The 19,190-nt window shown below is 34.4% G+C and overlaps 1 protein-coding gene across 1 annotated transcript; it reads left to right on the forward strand.

Annotated features, from left to right (window-relative positions):
• Nucleotides 1-7,242: 7,242 nt before the first annotated feature.
• On the forward strand, nucleotides 7,243-15,634 carry LOC107772314 (ATP-dependent Clp protease ATP-binding subunit CLPT1, chloroplastic-like). The gene is made up of 7 exons (XM_075250899.1): nucleotides 7,243-7,624; nucleotides 7,714-7,749; nucleotides 7,931-8,040; nucleotides 8,199-8,351; nucleotides 9,031-9,116; nucleotides 15,007-15,306; nucleotides 15,378-15,634. Exons 1-7 carry the CDS (start codon nucleotides 7,404-7,406, stop codon nucleotides 15,408-15,410), a joined length of 939 nt encoding a protein of 312 aa, XP_075107000.1. The 5' UTR covers nucleotides 7,243-7,403; the 3' UTR covers nucleotides 15,411-15,634.
• The last annotated feature ends 3,556 nt before the right edge of the window (nucleotides 15,635-19,190 follow it).

Consider the following 19,190-nt stretch of genomic DNA (forward strand, 5'->3'; position numbering starts at 1 on the left):
AAATGATAAATACGGCACGACATCACCCTTCGTGCTTTTACTCTCAATTTCATCATGAACTGATAAATACGGCACGACATCACCTTTTGTGCTTTAACTCTCTTCCTTACCATGTATAAATCAATAAATGAAACAATAATTGGCAGGACATCACCCTTCGTGCTTTAACACTTGAAATTTCAGCCATAACAATATATATATATATATATATATATATATATATATATATATATATATATATATATATATATATATATAACATTTTGGGAGGAAGAATAAGCAAGAATAAACCTTACGTCAACAATAGTTCCACAATACCGAACCTCAACTTCCAATCCACAATACTGAACCTCAAATTCCAATAATTCTCAATTATCACAAATAGTTCATAAATATGGAAAGACGATCAATTAAGTAATAAACTAGTCTAAGCATGGATATCATAATCAAATAAGGAAGTAAATTACAATAAACAAGCCCCTACCCGCATCCTTTAACCCAATAACAACGCATAAATACCCGATACCTCATATATACGTTGTACACGACATTTTAAATATATAGCAAATAGGCAAACAAGTCATAATCCCTCAAGTTAAGGTTAACCACGGTACTTATCTCACTTTACATTCAATTCAGAGCTCTACCGGAGCATTTCCTCTAGAATCGCCTCCAAACCACTCGTATCTAACCACAATCAACTTGATAATATCAAATAATGCTAAGGGAATCCATTACAATACATAAAGATAGGATTTTTACACTTTTTTCCCAAGGTAAAAAAAATCAACTTCGGGCCCGCTTAGTCAAAACCCAAGGTTCAAACCAAAATTTATTTACCCATTCACCCTCGAGCCCGATTATGTAATTAGTCTTGAAATCCGACCTCGAATTGAGGTCTAAATCCCGAATTTGCAAACAAACCCCAATTCTTCCTAAATCTCTAGTTTTCTACCATGGAAGAACAAATATTAGTGCTAGAAACTAATGGGTGATGTTAGAAATGGAAGAAAATGAGTTAAAGTGTACAAACCAATGAATTGGTGTTGAGTTTCCCCCTCAAAATCGCCTCTAGGACGAGCTCTAATGGAGAGTTTATGAAAAATGGAAGAAATCCGGTTTTTGGACTATTTTAAATCACTGGCGTCAGGCCTTCTTCGCATTCGCGAAGGGTCTGACACGATAGCGAAAGGCAGCAGCCAAAATGGCCTTCGCGTTCACGTGAGGTGCTCCGCGTTCGCGATGGTTCTCCCCCCGACCACCGCGTTCGCGTCCCCTGGTATGCATTAGCACGGCACCAACCCAGTACCCCCCCCCCCCAGGCCTAAAGCCTTACGCGTTCGCGAATGGCAGACCCCTCACTGCTCCGCGTTCACGTCCATCCCCTCACGTTCATGTAGAACAAATCCTCCCCAGTCCCAGATTCTCCTTCGCGATTGCGAAGCACAACACACCAGATGACAGTTGAAGCTCAAAACCAGTTTTTTTTTCTAAGTCCGAAACATCCGTAGCCTATCCAAAACTCACTCGAGCCCTTGAGGATCCAAACCAAACATGCACACAAGTCCAAAAACCTTATACAAACTCGCTCACGCGATCATATCGTCAAAGTAACACCTAGAACTACAAAACGGACACCAAATCAAATAAAATTTTCAATGAAACTTAAGAATTTCTATTTTAACAACCGGACGTTTGAATCACGTAAATTCAACTCCATTTTGCACCAAATTTTTCAGACAAGTCATAAATATTGTAATAGACCTATACCAAGTTCCAGAATCAAAATACGGACCCGGTATCAATAAAATCAAACATCAGTCCAATTTATAAATTCTTTAAACCTTTAAACTTCAATTTTTTAACAAATTGCGATAACTCAAGCTAGGGACTTCCGAATTCGATTTCGGGCATACAACCAAGTCTGAAATCACGATACTGACCCTTTGGGACCGTCAAAATACGTATCTGGGTCTATTTGCTCAAAATGTTGACCGAAGTCAACTCAAATAGATTTTTAAGGCGCGAATTCATACTTTAATCATTTTTTCACATAAAACCTTTTCGGTAAAAAGCGCGGACTGTGCACACAAATTGAGGAAGACTAGAAGAAGCTATTTGAGGTTTCGAAACACAGAATTAAGATTTAAAACTCTAGATGACCTATCGGGTCATCACAAAAATTAGAATATTAGTTGCTTATAAGTTAAGTACAGGTAGTCCTGAACTTAAGGTAACAAGCTCAAAAATTCAGGACACTTAGTCCGAACTTAGAGTTACAAGCACAAAAGTTAAGGACATGTAGTCCTAAACTTTTACAAGTTTAAAATTAAGGACACTTAGTCCTGAACTTAAAGTTACAAGCTCAGAAATTAAGGACACTTAGTCCCGAACTTAGAGTTACAGGCTCAAAAATTCAGGACACTTAGTCCTGAACTTAGAGTTACAAGTTCAGAAATTAAGGACACTGTCCTGAACTTAGAGTTACAAGTTCAGAAATTAAGAACACTTAGTTCTAAACTTAGAGTTATAAGCTCAAAAAATAAGGACACTTAGTCATGAACTTAGAGTTACAAGTTCAAAAATTAAGGACACTTAGTCTTGAACTTAGAGTTACAAGCTCAAAATTAAGGTCACTTAGTTCTGAACTTAGAGTTACAAGTTCAAAAATTAAGGACATTTAGTCCTGAACTTAGAGTTACAAGCTCAAAAATTCAGGACACTTAGCCCTGAACTTAGAGTTACAAGCTCTGAAATTAACGACATGTAGTCCTGAACTTATAGTTACAAGTCCAATAATTAAGGGTACTTAGTTATGAACTTAGAGTTACAAGCTCAAAAATTAAGAACACTTAGTACTGAATTTAGAGTTACAAGTTCAAAAATTAAGGACATTTAGTCCTGAACTTAGAGTTACAAGCTCAAAAATTAAGGACACTTAGTACTGAACTTAGAGTTACAAGTTCAAAAATTAAGGACATTTAGTCCTGAACTTAAAGTTATAAACTAAAAAATTAGGACACTTAATCCTGGAACTTAGAGTTACAAGTTCAGAAATTAAGGACATGTAGTCCTGAAATTAAATTTAGAAGCTCAAAAATTAAACACATGTTAGCTTGATGTTCTTTTGAATCCTTTTTCCTGATAAAGTTATTTTTTGATGAATTCTAACACTTTCTGCCTGCAAATCCTTTTTCAACTTCTCCGATAACCTCTAAATCAAAAACCATCAAAACAGAAAAGACTTTTAAGCAAAAAATAAAAAACTAATGGTATTCAAAGACAAAAAACGTACATCAATAATTTCTTTATGCAAGCCTTCATCAAATTGTGTTGAATTTATTGAACTTTGATATTGAGATAATCGCACATACATACTAGCAAGCTCCGTAACTTCTTCAGAAGAAACAAATAGTACCATCTCGAGTATCTCAAACACCTATTTTATAATTTAAAAAAAGTAAGTATTTAGAACCAAAACACATAGACAAAAAGATAGTCATTAATACTATTAACTTACCTTTTTTATTATGAAAGTAATGTTTACATAGGCTCTCATAATACAGAGATTTCATATATATCTGAATAACATAGCATTCTAGGGAACCCGCATTGTCTAAAGTTCACAAACTTGTTTTCCTAGAAAACTTAGAATACTTCCATAATCCAAACACAGAAGGCGAAAGGGAAGCCAGGTATAGTATAAGTGTCCTTTTCTTCATCTTTATCTTTCTCTTTCTCATCGTCTAAAGTATTTTGTTTAGGCTTCAAACAACTCTTCAATGAGTTGACTAACTTTTAATAACAAAGAGAGCCCCAGTTGAAAGAAGAGTAGAGTTGATTATCATCGATGTCATTATCTGCTCAGACACATTTCTATTCTTGCACTTACCCATCAATACAAATTCAACAAAATAAATTATTGCCAACTTCACTGCATCATCGTTGTTGCATACAAATGATGTAGTTGTACCAAATGGGTGACTAGTAATAAAATTTTACAAATCCCGTAACTCAATTCTATCTTTACCATGGAAGTAAAATTTAGAAAGCCTATTCTCTCTTTCACTCAAAAAGTTGAAGTCCTCTGAAGAAGAAAATTTCAACCTAGTAATTATCTAGAAGACTTCACGTGTAAACTTAACTTCATGATCAAAAACCTTGAATGTCATTGAATTAGTATCAATGCTTACAAATTTCAAAAAGCAACACATAATGAATTAGTTTGCCACAGAATTAGTTTGCCACAAAATTTAACACCTTATAACCAGAAAAAATTTCCGAAAACACCATCTCTCAACTTCTTCCATTGTGCGTTCGACAAGAAACTTTTTATTGTTTTCTTATATTTAAGATCTCCTTTCCAATAACTTATCAAATTACGCCAAACTCGAAAAATCGACCTCCTTCTATTAGCACACTACAAAGAAGGAAATAGAAGGTAAACATTAGGACTATTTTTCTAAAATGTCCTAAATATTTAAACTAAAAAATAATATTCAGGACCTAATTAGGTGCATCTTTCGTAGAAACATAGTTAATAACACAAGTATTTAGCTGCCAAAAGGTTCTCAACAACTTTCTAATATCATAGCAACTAAATTTGACAGAAAGTAAAAGAGCAACAGGCTTTGGAACCCAATTATTTTTACAGACTTAGAAAAGAAAATCCTAACCAAATTATGATAATAAGAATGGCTTATAAAGTTACTTTCATCAGCAGGCAATTGGAACCATATTTCTAAAGCTACAGTCAACTTTGTGCTTACTTCCTGAGGCTACTTTGTTCTTTGGAAACAATTTACTAAGTTGTTGTAAATAATGGTCATGTGAAGTCTTTAGGATATTTAAAATACAATTTCTAATCCTAGGCGAGAATGCACTCTTATTTAGCCAAATAAGTTGTAACTTGGTAATTCATGCAATTTTTAAAAACTTATATTGCATTTGCTAAAGAAATCATGTAGTCCTTAGATTTAAAGTTCAAACTGCTAAGCTACAACAGATTAGGCTCTTACACTCACAAGTTTTATAATTCCCAAAGACAATGTACCATAGCAAGCATATGTTTACCCAAAAACATCATAAGCAACAAATCCTTGAATTTGTTCCCATAATCACAACTTAATCCCCAGTTTTCAAACATTGTAAAACAACTGATTATATAGTCTAGCTGTCCAACGATGCCTATCGTAAACACCTCTACATAATCGCTTTTGACATTGAACCAGGTGTTACATATTTTGTCAAAGTTTCTTCACTTAAACACATATTTAAGTAAAGAAAATCACAAGGAGCATAAAAGTAAAATAGAAAACATACAATTTGATTGACGAAAAATGTCGAAAAACTTAGAACTACAAATCATGATTTCGATGATGAGAAGAAAAGGCTGGTTGAATTATTGAGATAAGCAGGCAAATCTCGCAACAAAAATGCGAAGTCACTAGAGAACCTTATCAATCCCAATTCCAAAAGAACAAAGAAGAACCATCGAGGAAGTGGCCTGCCTTTGGGTTTAGGAAATGATTATTAATTGGGATGAAGTTGGACGAAGGAACTTACTGCATGTAAGAGAGAAGTAACGAGATGAGTTCTGGAGAGAAGCGAGGGTTTTGAACTTTTGATAAAGGGTTTGGGAAAGAAAAGAGATAGAAGAAAGGGTAAAAACGTCTTTTCGTATTAATTTTAATAGAGTAGTGACTATTTTTTTAAATATCACATTAAAGGGGAATTTTACCTAGCTATACTATAATAGAAATTTATTTATCTATTTTCTCTATGTTTTGTAGTTTTAATAAGTATCTAGGTTTTTTTATAAATTATATACATTGCTCCTTAAAATGCTCTCACTCCATTATTAATGTCTTCAATTAAGGGATTCAATTATATCATTTCCTTTTTTCCCTCTCCTCTTCTCTTTCCTTCATTTTTTACATCAAAATCCCTTAATCTACGCCCAAAATCTCCATTTTCTCAATTTACAAATTATATACATTGCTCCTTAAAAGGCATGTGTTTTCAGCAGGCTTTGATTGTAGTATCAGAAGCCAGCAAAGAATTTTTGAAGGACAACTCAAATTTCTTCCCAATAAAACTAATGGATTACAGGCATTTCCTTGTAATATCAACAGGGACAAGATTTGCATAATGTGAACATAAACATAATGCATCAATGGCAGCCAAATTGGGTATTGTGGATTGGTTATTTCACAAAGGATCAACACTCGAAGTGTTCGCCCAATCAAGTGTTGATTTGGTTGATTACCATAATTCTGTTATTTTTCAAGCTCCACAATGTGATAATAATTACCTTTGGATCTCCATATTTTCTCTTTCCACCATTGCCAACAATTTTATATTATTGAACAATCGTCAATTGCATCGTTCTTTTGCTGGGAGACTGGACAACACTCAAAATAAAGAAATATTCAGGAATTATATGATAACTATATCATAATTATTTTTGAATTGTATCAGATACATCAATGCCTAAATTATAATTGTATCATACTTATATCACAATTGTATCTAACTTGTATCTGGTACATCAATACCCAAAATAATACATGATACAATACTAATAAATTAATATACAATTATCATATATTTGTGATGCAAACTGTGAAATTCGTCACGAACTCACAAATGCTCATAACAATATATAATGTATATACATTTATCATACATTTGAAATACAGTTCTTTCAACAATTATGATACATATACAATTATAATATAATCGCGATACATTTCTAAAAAATCGTGATACAACTACGATCGTCATCTTCTTCAAGCTTCAATCACAACTCTACACTAAAAATCTAATATAATTATATTATAATTGTATTAGTATTGTATCAAGTATTGTTTTGGGTATTGATGTATCATATGCAAGTCACATACAATAATGATTTTAGAAAGAAAGAAAATATGATTCAAAACTTACTCACAACTTGATTCTAAAGCAATACTCAAAATTTTGTCTGTTTTGTATATAACTAGTAAATATAGATATATAAAGTAATTAACAAGGAACCTAAATAAAGGTAGTAAATAAATTTCTATTATAGTATAGCTAGGTAAAAATCCTCACATTAAAAAGTGGCTACCCCACGCAATTTCTACTGTTGTTGCGCAGCTACATTTAGGCCCATGTATTGATGGGGTATCAGTCTGAGCTCGGCCCAGCTATCATTGTCCCTCCGTCCTCTTCAAGTGTATTATCTTTTACAGTTCTATCCACCTCAGTTGAAACTTGTACGCTACGTACATTGTTAATCAGCACATTTGTAACAGCTACAATTACAAAGTATAAATTCTGTATCGGAAGGAGACGAGAGAATATAGAAGATTCAAATAATTTCTGTTCTTTTTACCTAAATTAGGGTTTTGTTGTGGCCAATGGCGACTCACAGTTTTTCATTACTTTCAATCCCGTCTTCAACTTCGACTTCTTACAATAGACAAAGTGATAATAATACTTTAACCCAGAAGTATTGCAAGATTCTAGCTACTTCTTTTACTGGCGGAATGCTCTCTATTCGACCGCAGAATTTGAACGTTTTTACTCTCAAACGGCGTCGTTCGACCGAAGCAACGGTCTCCTTCAGCCTCCCAACTGCGTAAGCTTTCATGTTGCTCTGTGTTTGCGTTTTCATTTACTTGTAAATTTACAAAATTTTGTTTGTGACGGTTGGTTTTTCCATTGCAGAAAACCAGAGAGAGCTCCTTCTGAGATACAGCCCAAGTATGTCTGCTTAATTTTGATGTCTAATTGTAAGAATTAAGCAGTTTTTTTATATTTTAACTGAAAGAAGTCAATCAATCAACTATGACTCAATCCCAAATCAGTTGGGGTCGGCTTTATGAATCTTTTATATCCATTTGTTTTTGTGATATAAGAGAAGCTTTTTGAATAATTGTTGTAGATGGTCGGCAAGAGCAATAAAGGCATTTGCAATGGCTGAATTAGAAGCAAGGAAGCTCAAGTACCCAAATACTGGCACTGAAGCTCTTTTAATGGGAATCTTGGTTGAAGGTTAGCATTGAACTCAGTGGATGCTGTTGTAAAAGCTGCATTTTTACACCTAGTGTGGGGCATACATGTTTGTGCATGAAATATGAATCGTACTTTGTCTATTAGCTTAGGAAGGTAGTTTATTTTTGAGTTTGAATGAAGAGGATTTGTTTTGCTAGGAACCAGTTTGGCTGCCAAGTTTCTGAGAGCAAACGGTGTAACCCTTCTCAAGGCGAGGGATGAAACTGTAAAGTTGCTTGGAAAATCCGATATGTATTTTTTCAGTCCAGAGCATCCTCCCCTTACTGAACCAGCTCAAAGGGCTCTTAACTAAGTGGTCAATTTCCCTTTCTAGTAATGATTATACTGGCAGAAATTTTTGAAATACATACATAAATATTGGAAGGGGAGCCTTGGCGTAACTGGTAAAGTTGTTGCCATGTGACCAGGAGGTCACGGGTTCAAGCCGTGGAAACAACCTCTTGCAGAAATGCAGGGCAAGGTTGCGTACAACACACTCTTGTGGTCTGACCCTTCCCCGGACCCGCGCATAGCGGGAGCTTAGTGCACCGGGTTGCCTATATATATACACACACACACACTATATCATTTATGATTTGTCCAGAACAACCTCTGCTAGTATACTATGCACTTAGAAAGCTTAAGATATATCAGACTTACTCGAGTGGTTTTTAACAGTGACATTGGCTCTAGATAGTACACCATTTTCCCAGTATACAGATGTGTATGCATAAGGTCTTATTAATGACAAGTAGTAGAATAGGGATAATACATAAAATCCCCTAAACTATGCACTCAAACTTTGCAAGGGACCTGTTATCCCCTGAACATCTTCAAAGTGGATTTGCAAGGGACCTATTACCGCCTGAACATTTTCAAAGTGGAATTTTTACCACCCTGAGTGGCCACGAGATTTAAGTTGGCAGTGTAATGCACGCGCGTCGCCATGTGTTTTCCATGTCAATTTTTTGCTTTCTTTCTGTGGAGGAGGTGGTGGAAGGGCAGATGATGTGGTGGTGAAGGTGGTCCAGGATGTGAGACTCATTGATGGTGGTGGTGGCGGCAGCAATGGGGTTGTGAGTTGTGGTGGCTGCGACAACAGAAGAGGTGGAAGGCGGTGATTGTGTGGGTTTGAGATTAGTTTCTCCTGTCGGAGCGGGTATCCTGAAGTGAATATAAGTACATAAAGTGAAAAGTAGAGACAACTTGTCTTGCTTTCATTAACTGTTTCATGTACTTCCTTCTTGGAATCATCTTATCAAGAAACAAAGAGATGAGCAAAGAGAGATATTGAAGGCAAAATATGCGCGTGCTTTACATCTGCTCCAGTGGTGACCAATAGATTCATATGTCTACTTGTTTCTGCATGTATTTAACCTAAATTCGAAATTACTCCTACAAGCTTTTCATCATACAACCAAAACTTCTCTCTCTAGTCTTGAGTATCAACAACCCATTTTTAATCTTTCCCTTCTCTTCACACGCGTCTTTGGAGTATTATGTACACATCTTACTTTTCAATGTCCATCATACCCTGTTCGTGAAAAAGAGTAGGGGTTGTAAGATCCAAAATTTGAATTTCATTATCTCTCATTACGTTATTTATTGCGCATGCAATCCCTAAACCAATATCCGCCTAATATTAGTTACATTAAAAGAAGAGAGGAAACATAAGTATTCGATTTAGGGTATGGAAGGAACTATAACAAGTGGAAGGTGTATATCGCATGACATATATTGGTATTCGGTTTAGGGTTGGGCAAGTGAAAGAAAGGAATAATGGAGGAGCTACAACTAATAGAAGGTGTAGGGTTTTGACGCAATAGGCGTGCATGGAAAAGTAAAATTTTCCCTCGTATCACATTATTTTATTTCTTCTATGTTCATAATTAATTTTATGAGAGAGAATGAGATCCACATTTGAATCTTACAAAACCCTACTTATTTTCACGAAGGGTATAATGGGCATTGGAAAAGTAGGAAGTGTCCATAATAACCCCAAGACACATGTTAAATTAGAGAAGAGAAAGAGAAAAATGGGTATCCAAATTTCTTCATAAATGTTCCTAAACGGTGTCTGGGAACTTATGCAGAAAGCCAAAATTCCAAGAAAGTTCCAGGAAGCTTGCCTGAACATGATGATCTTGCAAAAAGTGGAATAATACTATGAAACAGGTGTTACATGTGTCTGCTAGAATCAGAAAACATCAACCATTTTCGTCTCTTGTCAAGCTGCCAGAGACATTAGGATTTAGGAGTATGTTTCTTAACCTCTTTGGGATGAGCGGGTAATGCCCTATACCATTAAAGGAGCATATGTTAGCTGGGGTCTCTCATCTCTTGATGGCAGGGTAGGCTACAAAACGGATATGGAAAATGGTGCCAGCATGCACTTTTTGAAGCATTTGGAAAGAAAGAAACGTCAGATGCTTTAAGGGTGTCATTTTCCCTCTACACAAACTTAAGGCTAAATGCCTAATGAGTCATTTTTGTTGATGTAAACTTGAAACTGCAAATAGCCAGATAAATTTATGGATTTTGTTATAAATTTATCTAGACTAGCTAAATTTGTTAGCTCCTTGAATTACACCTATTAGTTGGATATTGGTGCAGTTGAATCCCTTTATGGACCTAATTGAGACAGTAAATGCCATTATAGGCATGGACCGAAGAGGGATACGACAAGAAATTATTGACTCGAGTACAATCTTTTCCCGGTTGGTTATGTCTCAAATGAAGTCCTCGTAATAGATTTGTAGTGGTTGTGGCTTACTTACTTTGGTTGCTTCCTATTAGATTCAGGCCAGTCTTATTGATTGATCACACATGAGCTGAAGTGGCAGTAAAACTGTGGAAGTGGTACCACAAAATAGAACCGATGGCTTCTGTGGCTCCTATAAATTATAATCCTATTATGCACTGTATTTTCTTTGATTGTTCACCAAATCAAGGGAAAGAAAGAAGCATATGTAATTTTTCTGTTGTGTGGGAAGGTCTATATGTAGGTCATCCATTTGTATTCAAATCTATTTCATTAATACTAATGAACTTATCGAAGGGGAGCCTTGGAGCAACGGTAAAGTTGTCTCCGTGTGACCTATAAGTCACTGAGTTTGAGCCATGGAAGCAGCCACTAATGCTTGTGTTAGGGTAGGCTGTCTGCATCACACCCTTGGGGTGCGGCCCTTCCCGGACCTTGCGCGAAGCGGGAAACTTTGTGCATTGGGCTGCCCACTAATTAACTTGTCGTAATAGGCAAATTAGGGGTTATCTAAAACTAGAGATTTTCTAAATTTTGTAATTATCCCTACACTAATATAAAATCTCTAATGACAAACATTAGATCTGATGTAAGTGCAAAAACAACAATTAAGCTCTATTCTCAAGTAGTTGGTATCACCTTTAAGGATTTTTTGCTTCCATTGTGTTCTATTCTTCATTAGGTCTGCTTGGTCCTAAGAGAACGTCTAATTAAAATAACTCCTCTCCATTTGATTTAGGTCTAACTCGTCCGCGTTAAGAACTTTTAAGGTTTACCTGTATGATTTCATTAACTTTATGCCATAAGCCCATAAACTTTAATAAAGTTCTTCATCCAAAAAAAAAAAGGAAAACTTTGATAAAGTTAAGTTATTTTAGGAATTGATTTACTTACAAATAGCATTTGCGGTAATTGATACAATGTCTGCCTGCTATATCCTGTCCTTATTTCTTTAAACTGTGTCTCATGTATACAAATAGTCACCTTCTATATCACATCCTTACATTTCTAGAAATTTGTTGTGCTTAGCTCAAGGTCAAATGGAGATATATTTTGGCCGCTTGAGGCTCCTCCTTAGTATATTCTCTTTAAGCTGCTCCATATACTAATGTTCTTCTCTTCTTTTCAACCTGATTTTGGAAGACAGATTTTACTAATGGGGTAAGACCATCTGAAATAGTACTTTGAAGATTATACTATTGCCTCAGTTTCATTTCATGTGACACCATTTGACTCATTTGACTGAACATGAAGTTTAAGGGTTAATTTGGCTTCTATCTTATGTAAGTAGTAGTAGAAAAAGAAATTAAATATAACAGTTAAAAGTTTGCATCTTGAAATGTTGAAGCGGTTTAAAATTTATCAGTGGAAGGTAGTAAATTATTTTAGATACTACAAAATGGAAGAAATGTCATTTAAATTAGGACATTCAGAGTGTTTATTTTTATTTTCCCCATAAGTAATAGAACCACATCTATTACCAGAAAAACAACCACATCATCAACGGTCTCATCATCCTTAGATTTTCTGATTGTAACGTGTGCCTCTGGCCCTCGAGAATTTCTCAGTTATAAAAAAAGATTTTCTGACTCTCATTTTTTTTCAGATTTGTTGCGTCAAGTTCCCGAGTCATGTCGAGTCTAAGTTATCGACTCAGTAACTATGCGACCTAAGCCCGTGAATGTCACGACCCAAACCGATGGGCCACGACGGGCACCCTGTACCGTACTCAACCGAGTACCAACGTAATGTATTTTTTGTACCATACTATCATAGGTAAATGAGCCGGAGAGGCTGTCGTCAGATAAGTAGAATAAAACATGATGAAATACTCAATATAGGGTGACCCAACTTGATATACCGACTTATACATATGACGTACTGGCCTATAAGGCTGGCATGATCCTTAATATACTCAAAACATAGGCCGACAAAGCCATACCAGTATCCGTATACATGACATCTGTGTACAAGCCTCTAAGAGTACATAAATATCATAAAGGTCGGGACAGGGCCCCGCCATACCAATCAATACATATTTAAATCATACTGACCAAATAGGCAACTCCGGATCAAGTGGAGTGCACAAACACCTTCTGCTGAGCTGATAGCTTACTAGGAGAACTCTCAACCTGTCTATCGGGACCTGCGGGCATGAAACGCAACGTCCCCAGGCAAAAGGGACGTCAGTACAAATAAAGCACCGAGTATGTAAGGCATGACAGTAGTATATAAAAGACATGAAAGAAACATGGAGTAAATAACTCAACCTGTAATTGTGAATAGCTCTGTGAATCATGAAAATTTATAATGTCATGCATGTGCGTATAAATGCCATACCATGCATAGGTAAATGCGTACATAACATCATCAAGCCTCTGAGGGCATCCCATCGTATCATCTTAGCCGCTATGGGCAACATCATCAACGAACACTAGCTGATCAGTCGGTGGTGCGTATATAACGCCATAACCTTTTCCCATATCCCATATACATATAATATACGCATATATAACGCCATCTGGTCATGGGTCAATGTACATGTGTACATGAATGAAATGCATAAGAAGTACGTTAATAAGATTTCTCAAAATGTCATAAGATCACTATGCCTTTGATTAATATCATGAAATAAACTTTATCAACTTGCTTATTTTTCTGAGACCCATGAACAGATGATAGAATAATAAGACATATGTGGAATCAAGAATATAGATATCCCTAGTATTTCTATGAATAGAGTCATTTATGAAAGTTGCGTATTTGCTCGTTTCGTTTGTATCGTACGGATCATGCCAAAAGGAAAGGAGGGATAGCCTTAACATACCTTAACTCCGTTGAGTTCTTAATACTTTCCAAGAAATTCTTCAAACAACTCAACCCAATCTACCACATCATAAGGAGATTCAAAATCAGTGCTGAGTAAAGGCTAAGTCTGCAACTTAAACTAGTAGCTCGTTTACGTAAATTTGGGCAGTATCTCCCCTGTAATTAGGCCCTCCTCCAATACCATATACCACCAATACTATATACCAACAACAACAAGAACACAACAATAGCAACATGTAAGCATCATTTTCTAACCTTATCTCCATCACAATATAATACAAAACATCCCAAACACCCTAATCACTTCATACATAAAACGACAACCAAAGTAGTGTCAAACAACCTAAAAAAAAATGTAACGACGAACGACCAGCCCACCATTTCATCATTATGTGGTGTTTCTCCACACCATTTGTCCTCCAAAACTCCATTAAACAGTAGAAAAATATACAGCCCAAAGGTAACACGAAACATCCCACAAAACAGTCCACTACAAGTCAAATAACTCGAACTCACGGCTTCCGATCACCGTCCCGTGAGTTCTAACTATTAGGAAACGAATTTTTCAACATTCCTTGATATTTAAACACTTAAATACAGAAAGTACACGTTTTCTTAACTATGAAGTACCTTCCAAAACTCAAACTACAAGAAAAAGAGAGGCGATATAGCGATACTTATGTCGTAGGGATCGTTTTAATGTTATCGCTTCTTGATTCCGTGCCCGGGATGATAATCTTGTTTGAAACTCTTGCAGAGAGCTTAAGAGTAAAGTAAGGGGTGTTATTTGGGTGTGTTTTCTGGAAAAATGGAGAAAGAGACGAGATGGGATGTAAATATTTCATTTTTTTTAAAAGTCAAAAAGGTGCTACTTGGCACTCTATGATTGACCCTTCTTCCAACGCTTATAATTTTTTATCCGGGTGTCATATGAACGAACAGTTAAGAGCGTTGGAAACTACATTCCAAGACCTTCAATTTGGTATATAATATGTTCCAAATAGACCTCAAATAGTACACGAAATTTATTTCTCAAAAAGCTCTGTTACAAGGCAAATCCTTAGTCGGTTTTTCCGCAACTTTAATCCGATTTTTCCCAAACTTCATATTTTCTATCCAAACATCATATATAGCCATATTATGACTTTAAAATCATTTAAATCATGATTAACAAGTCTCATATTCATTACTTCACCTTGAGACGCACAAGGTGTAACAGTAAAACAAACTTGTTCACCTGTTACCTACATCATAATCATCTAACACATAAACTGAAACAATATCCTTATTCAGTGCTGTGACGCGTTATTATGGTATTGACAAAATTTCTAATAGTGAAGAGGATGAAACACCATAAATTTAGAATGACTACATAGCAATGGAAATGCATGGTGAAACACAACAGAAAAGCTAATGATGCCAACATTGAGCTAAAAATCTTAAGCCAGGCTCATCTATCTGGAGATACATGGCAAGCATCATCAGACATTCAGACTCTTCTTTACATGTATTTTGTAATGAAGTATGATCTCGTGATCATATTTGCAGGTGAAAGTGGGGAGATAACCATAGCACATCTGGCTCTTGGTATTTGGTCAGAAAAGGAATCAGCTGGGCATAAAATAATGGCTACACTTGGTTTTGATGACGAGAAGGCTAAAGAGCTAGCCAGATCTGTAAGTTCACTGGAATTCTATTATTATTATTAGTCCCTCAATGTGACGCTTACATCCTTTCTTGTTTGCAGATGGACAAGGACATTGAGATGAGCTATAAATAAGTATTTTTGGAGGAACAATAAATTTATGCATCCTTGCTCGCAATCTTCAACTAGTTTCTGCTGCAGAAGAGCTTATTAAAAAGTGTGTTTGGCCTTGTAGCAATTTTGCCCCATACTCAATTAGCATTGATTTTTCCTCTCTTTTTTTATTCGGTAGAAGACATTCTGTAATCTAAACGGCAACATTAATACCATCAATTTCAATGCTGTATTATCTCTACAAATTGCAGTCATTTCAACCGTCCCCCTTTTTTGGGGTTTGGGGGAGTGTTTTCTTTTAACGTATAGACTGTTCTCTGTTTAAATCTTAACGAATTGATGGCAGAGTAAGATCCGAGTTCTTTTGCCTAGGGGTCAACTATGTTTACTTGATATTCTCATTTTACTGATAAGATTAAATCAATTGAAAATTTGATCTAGTAAAACAAGTTCCTACATGTAGTCTGATGTTCCTTGATCTCAGTTTGGAGTTTGGACTAGTAAATTAGAGCAGGAGTCAGGCTGATGTTTTCCGTAATTCTCACCCACGATAGGTTTATGAAATGGTTACATTTGAATTCGAATTACAATAAAGATTTAAGGAAGTTTCTTCATTTACATTGGATGGCTTACTCTAACATCTTGATTTTTCGTTTCAAATTACGCTTTGATTATGTATATAACTTGATATTATTGTTTATGACCTGTTGGTAGGATTTGAATTGAGACCCGAGGGTTTCGTACAAATTTTGAAACCTTAGAAGTTGGAAACCAATTGTTGGTTTGCTGAGTTGTGGTGTGTTCGCGAAAATGAGAGCGAGATGGCAAATGGAGGTAAATTTGACGACTTTTGCGAACTAATAACGATATCGCAAGTGAGTTGATCCTATATGACCTAATGTCGCGAACGCGAGGAGAGGCTCGCGATAGCGAGCTGACTGTCTGGTCCAATATCGTGAATGCGAGGATAGGCTCGCGATAGCAATGGTCTGGCCAACACATGCTTCACAATTGCTAAAAATGATTGTTATCGCGAATGTAAAGCATAATGATGGGACATGAGTAAGTATTTCACATTTGACATAATCGTTTGATGGCCTCCTAAATTTGCATCGATTTTTCAAGCCGCTACCAATTAATTTTGGGAAAAATCTTATGTTTACATTAGTTCTAGCGAATTTGTTCCGTATAAAAGACCACTTGTGTTAGTTTTGTGAAAGTTTTCGGACACATAACACAAAAATGTATATATATATATATATATATATATATATATATATATATATATATATATATATATATATATATATATATACACACACACACACCCTTGAACGTTGACGGCTAATGGACACAAAAGGATATAGGATGGAGAAGGATTCCTTATTGAAATTTGATGAACCATTGAATAAACAAAGATTAAGTTTAGCTCAATGTATTTTTTCTTTTTCCCCTGTTGGTATGGTAACGATAATTTCTCATTCTATTATCCCGATCAACGACTTGTTAGGAATAAGGGCATCAATCTAGTAAAGGGGCTTAGGGATAAAGTTTTTTCGCGGAAAGAAAGTTTTTAAGTTGAAATTTTTTAGATCAAATTGTACTTCTTCTTCGTTAGTTATTAATGGCACGCGGGGAGACTCATGCAGATGTAATAGGATTTGAATGAGAATTCATTGTGACTTTAATTTTTTTTTTCCACTGACCCCTCTAATTGAGATGAATACTTAAATGAAGAAAAAAATTATTTTGATTCAATCATACATTTCGAAATTAACTTAAGTGTTCTTTTCTTATTTTATTTTTTTCAACTAATTTTATCTAATTTATACCTGTATATTTTAGAATATATTAGACTAATTAATTTGAATTTGCACCGAATAATTGAGTTCATTAAGGAGTAGAAGTTTTCTATAAAAAATTGAATGTTTGAGACTTCTAATTGAATAAATATATAGAATCCAAACCATCTTTTTTCATTTTCTCTTTTCTCCATGTAATTTGCTGCCATAGTATTAATTAAAAGTGAATATGCCTGTATCTATTTGTCCATATATATCGCTTCGAATGTTTGAAATAATAATTGGAGAATAGTGTAAATAAAATTTTGGTTTATGAAATTGGTCAATTATTTCAACTACAAACATGTCTAAGAGTTTTTTTTTTTTTTTTTTTTTTTACTCACAAAACTTTAATTATGTTTTCATGTTCAAATTTCAAACGCAACTTCAACTTTCGAATATTTTTTCACAACCTAACTTCAAATATCAACCAATTCATGTCTAAATGGTTAAAATAGCACAGACTAGTCAGTTTTCGGACTGGTCAATCAAAAATAGTCGGCGTTTGCCAAGTCATTGAAAAATAGCCACTATTTTGCTGTAACAGAAACCGGTCCAGCATAATATACTGGAGTTCGATGCACCTATGTATGAACTTTCAACATATTATGCTGGACCAGTATATTATGCTGGAATTTCACATATGTTATACTGGAGTTCCCAATATATTATACTGGAATTTCAGTATATTATGCTGGAGTATTTTCCGGATTTTGAATAGTGTTTTCGTTCATATTTATCTTTACATGAAAAGTGGCTAAAATTCAATGACTTTTGAAACTGTGGCTAATTTTGAATGACCACTTGTAAATCTGGCTATTTTTGAATTTCTCTCTTCTAAATGTTGTTCAACTTTTTTTGTCATTAAGTTTAATTTTATTTTTCAAAAAAATAGAATAAAGAACGGCAAATGGCCAAATATACCCCTCTGCTTTCAAAGATGGTCTAAGAATACCCTTCGTTATACTATTGGGTTATCTATACCCCTGCAGTCATACTTTGGGTTGAAATATACCCCTCATTTAAACGGAGGGACATGTGTTATCGTCCTGTTGGTCAATTCTAAATATCTCCTAATTAATTAAAAAGACTCATTACCCATATCCGAAAAGCAATTTTTTAAAGATTTTTTTTTTTGTAAAAACTGAAAAAAACTGAAATTATTTTTACTAAAAATTGAAAAAAAACGAAAATATTTTTTTCCAGTTTTTACAAAAAAACTGCTTTAGAAAAAAATAAAAATATTTTTTAAAATAATATTTTATAAAAACTGGAAAAAATAAACTGAAAAGCAATTTTCTAAAGCATTTTTTTTTTTGTAAAAAGTGAAAAAACTGGATTTTTTTTTACTAAAAACTGAAAAAAAAAAAAAATTTTTTTCTAGTTTTTACAAAAAATCTGCTTTAAAAAAAATTGAAAAATATTTTCTAAAACAATATTTTTGTAAAAACTGAAAAAAGTAAAAAGCAATTTTCTAAAGCAATGTTTTTGTAAAAACTGAAAAAACAAATATTTTTTTTCCAGTTTTTAGTTAAAAATATTTCAATTTTTTTTAAATTTTTAATTGCTTTAGAAAATTATTTTTCAGTTTTACAAAAATATTGTTTTAAAAAATATTTTTCAGTTTTTTAAAGCAGTTTTTTTGTAAAAACTAGGAAAAAAAATATTTTCGTTTTTTCAGTTTAGTAAAAATAATTTCAGTATTTTCTAATTTTTACAAAATACATATTGCTTTAAAAAATTATTTTTCGGGTATGGGTAATGAATCTTTTTAATTAATTAGAAGATATTTAGAATTGACTAACAAGATGATGATACGTGTCCATCCGTTTAAATAAGGGATATATTTGAACCCAAAATATAGCTACAAGGATATAAATAATCAAATAGTACAATGAGAGTTATTTTTAGATCATTTTTGAAAACAGAGTATATATTTGGCCGTTTGACGAATAAAGAA

This window comes from Nicotiana tabacum, chromosome 4, assembly GCF_000715075.1.
Source record: "Nicotiana tabacum cultivar K326 chromosome 4, ASM71507v2, whole genome shotgun sequence".
Classification (NCBI taxonomy): Eukaryota; Viridiplantae; Streptophyta; class Magnoliopsida; order Solanales; family Solanaceae; genus Nicotiana; species Nicotiana tabacum.

Excerpts from the sequence above, each read along its gene's own strand:
- LOC107772314 (XM_075250899.1), top strand. The coding sequence starts at position 7,404 with ATGGCGACTCACAGTTTTTCATTACTTTCAATCCCGTCTTCAACTTCG. Across the intron at positions 7,625-7,713 it reads TCCTTCAGCCTCCCAACTGC|AAAACCAGAGAGAGCTCCTT; the intron begins GTAAGCTTTCAT and ends TTTCCATTGCAG. Across the intron at positions 8,041-8,198 it reads AATGGGAATCTTGGTTGAAG|GAACCAGTTTGGCTGCCAAG; the intron begins GTTAGCATTGAA and ends TTGTTTTGCTAG.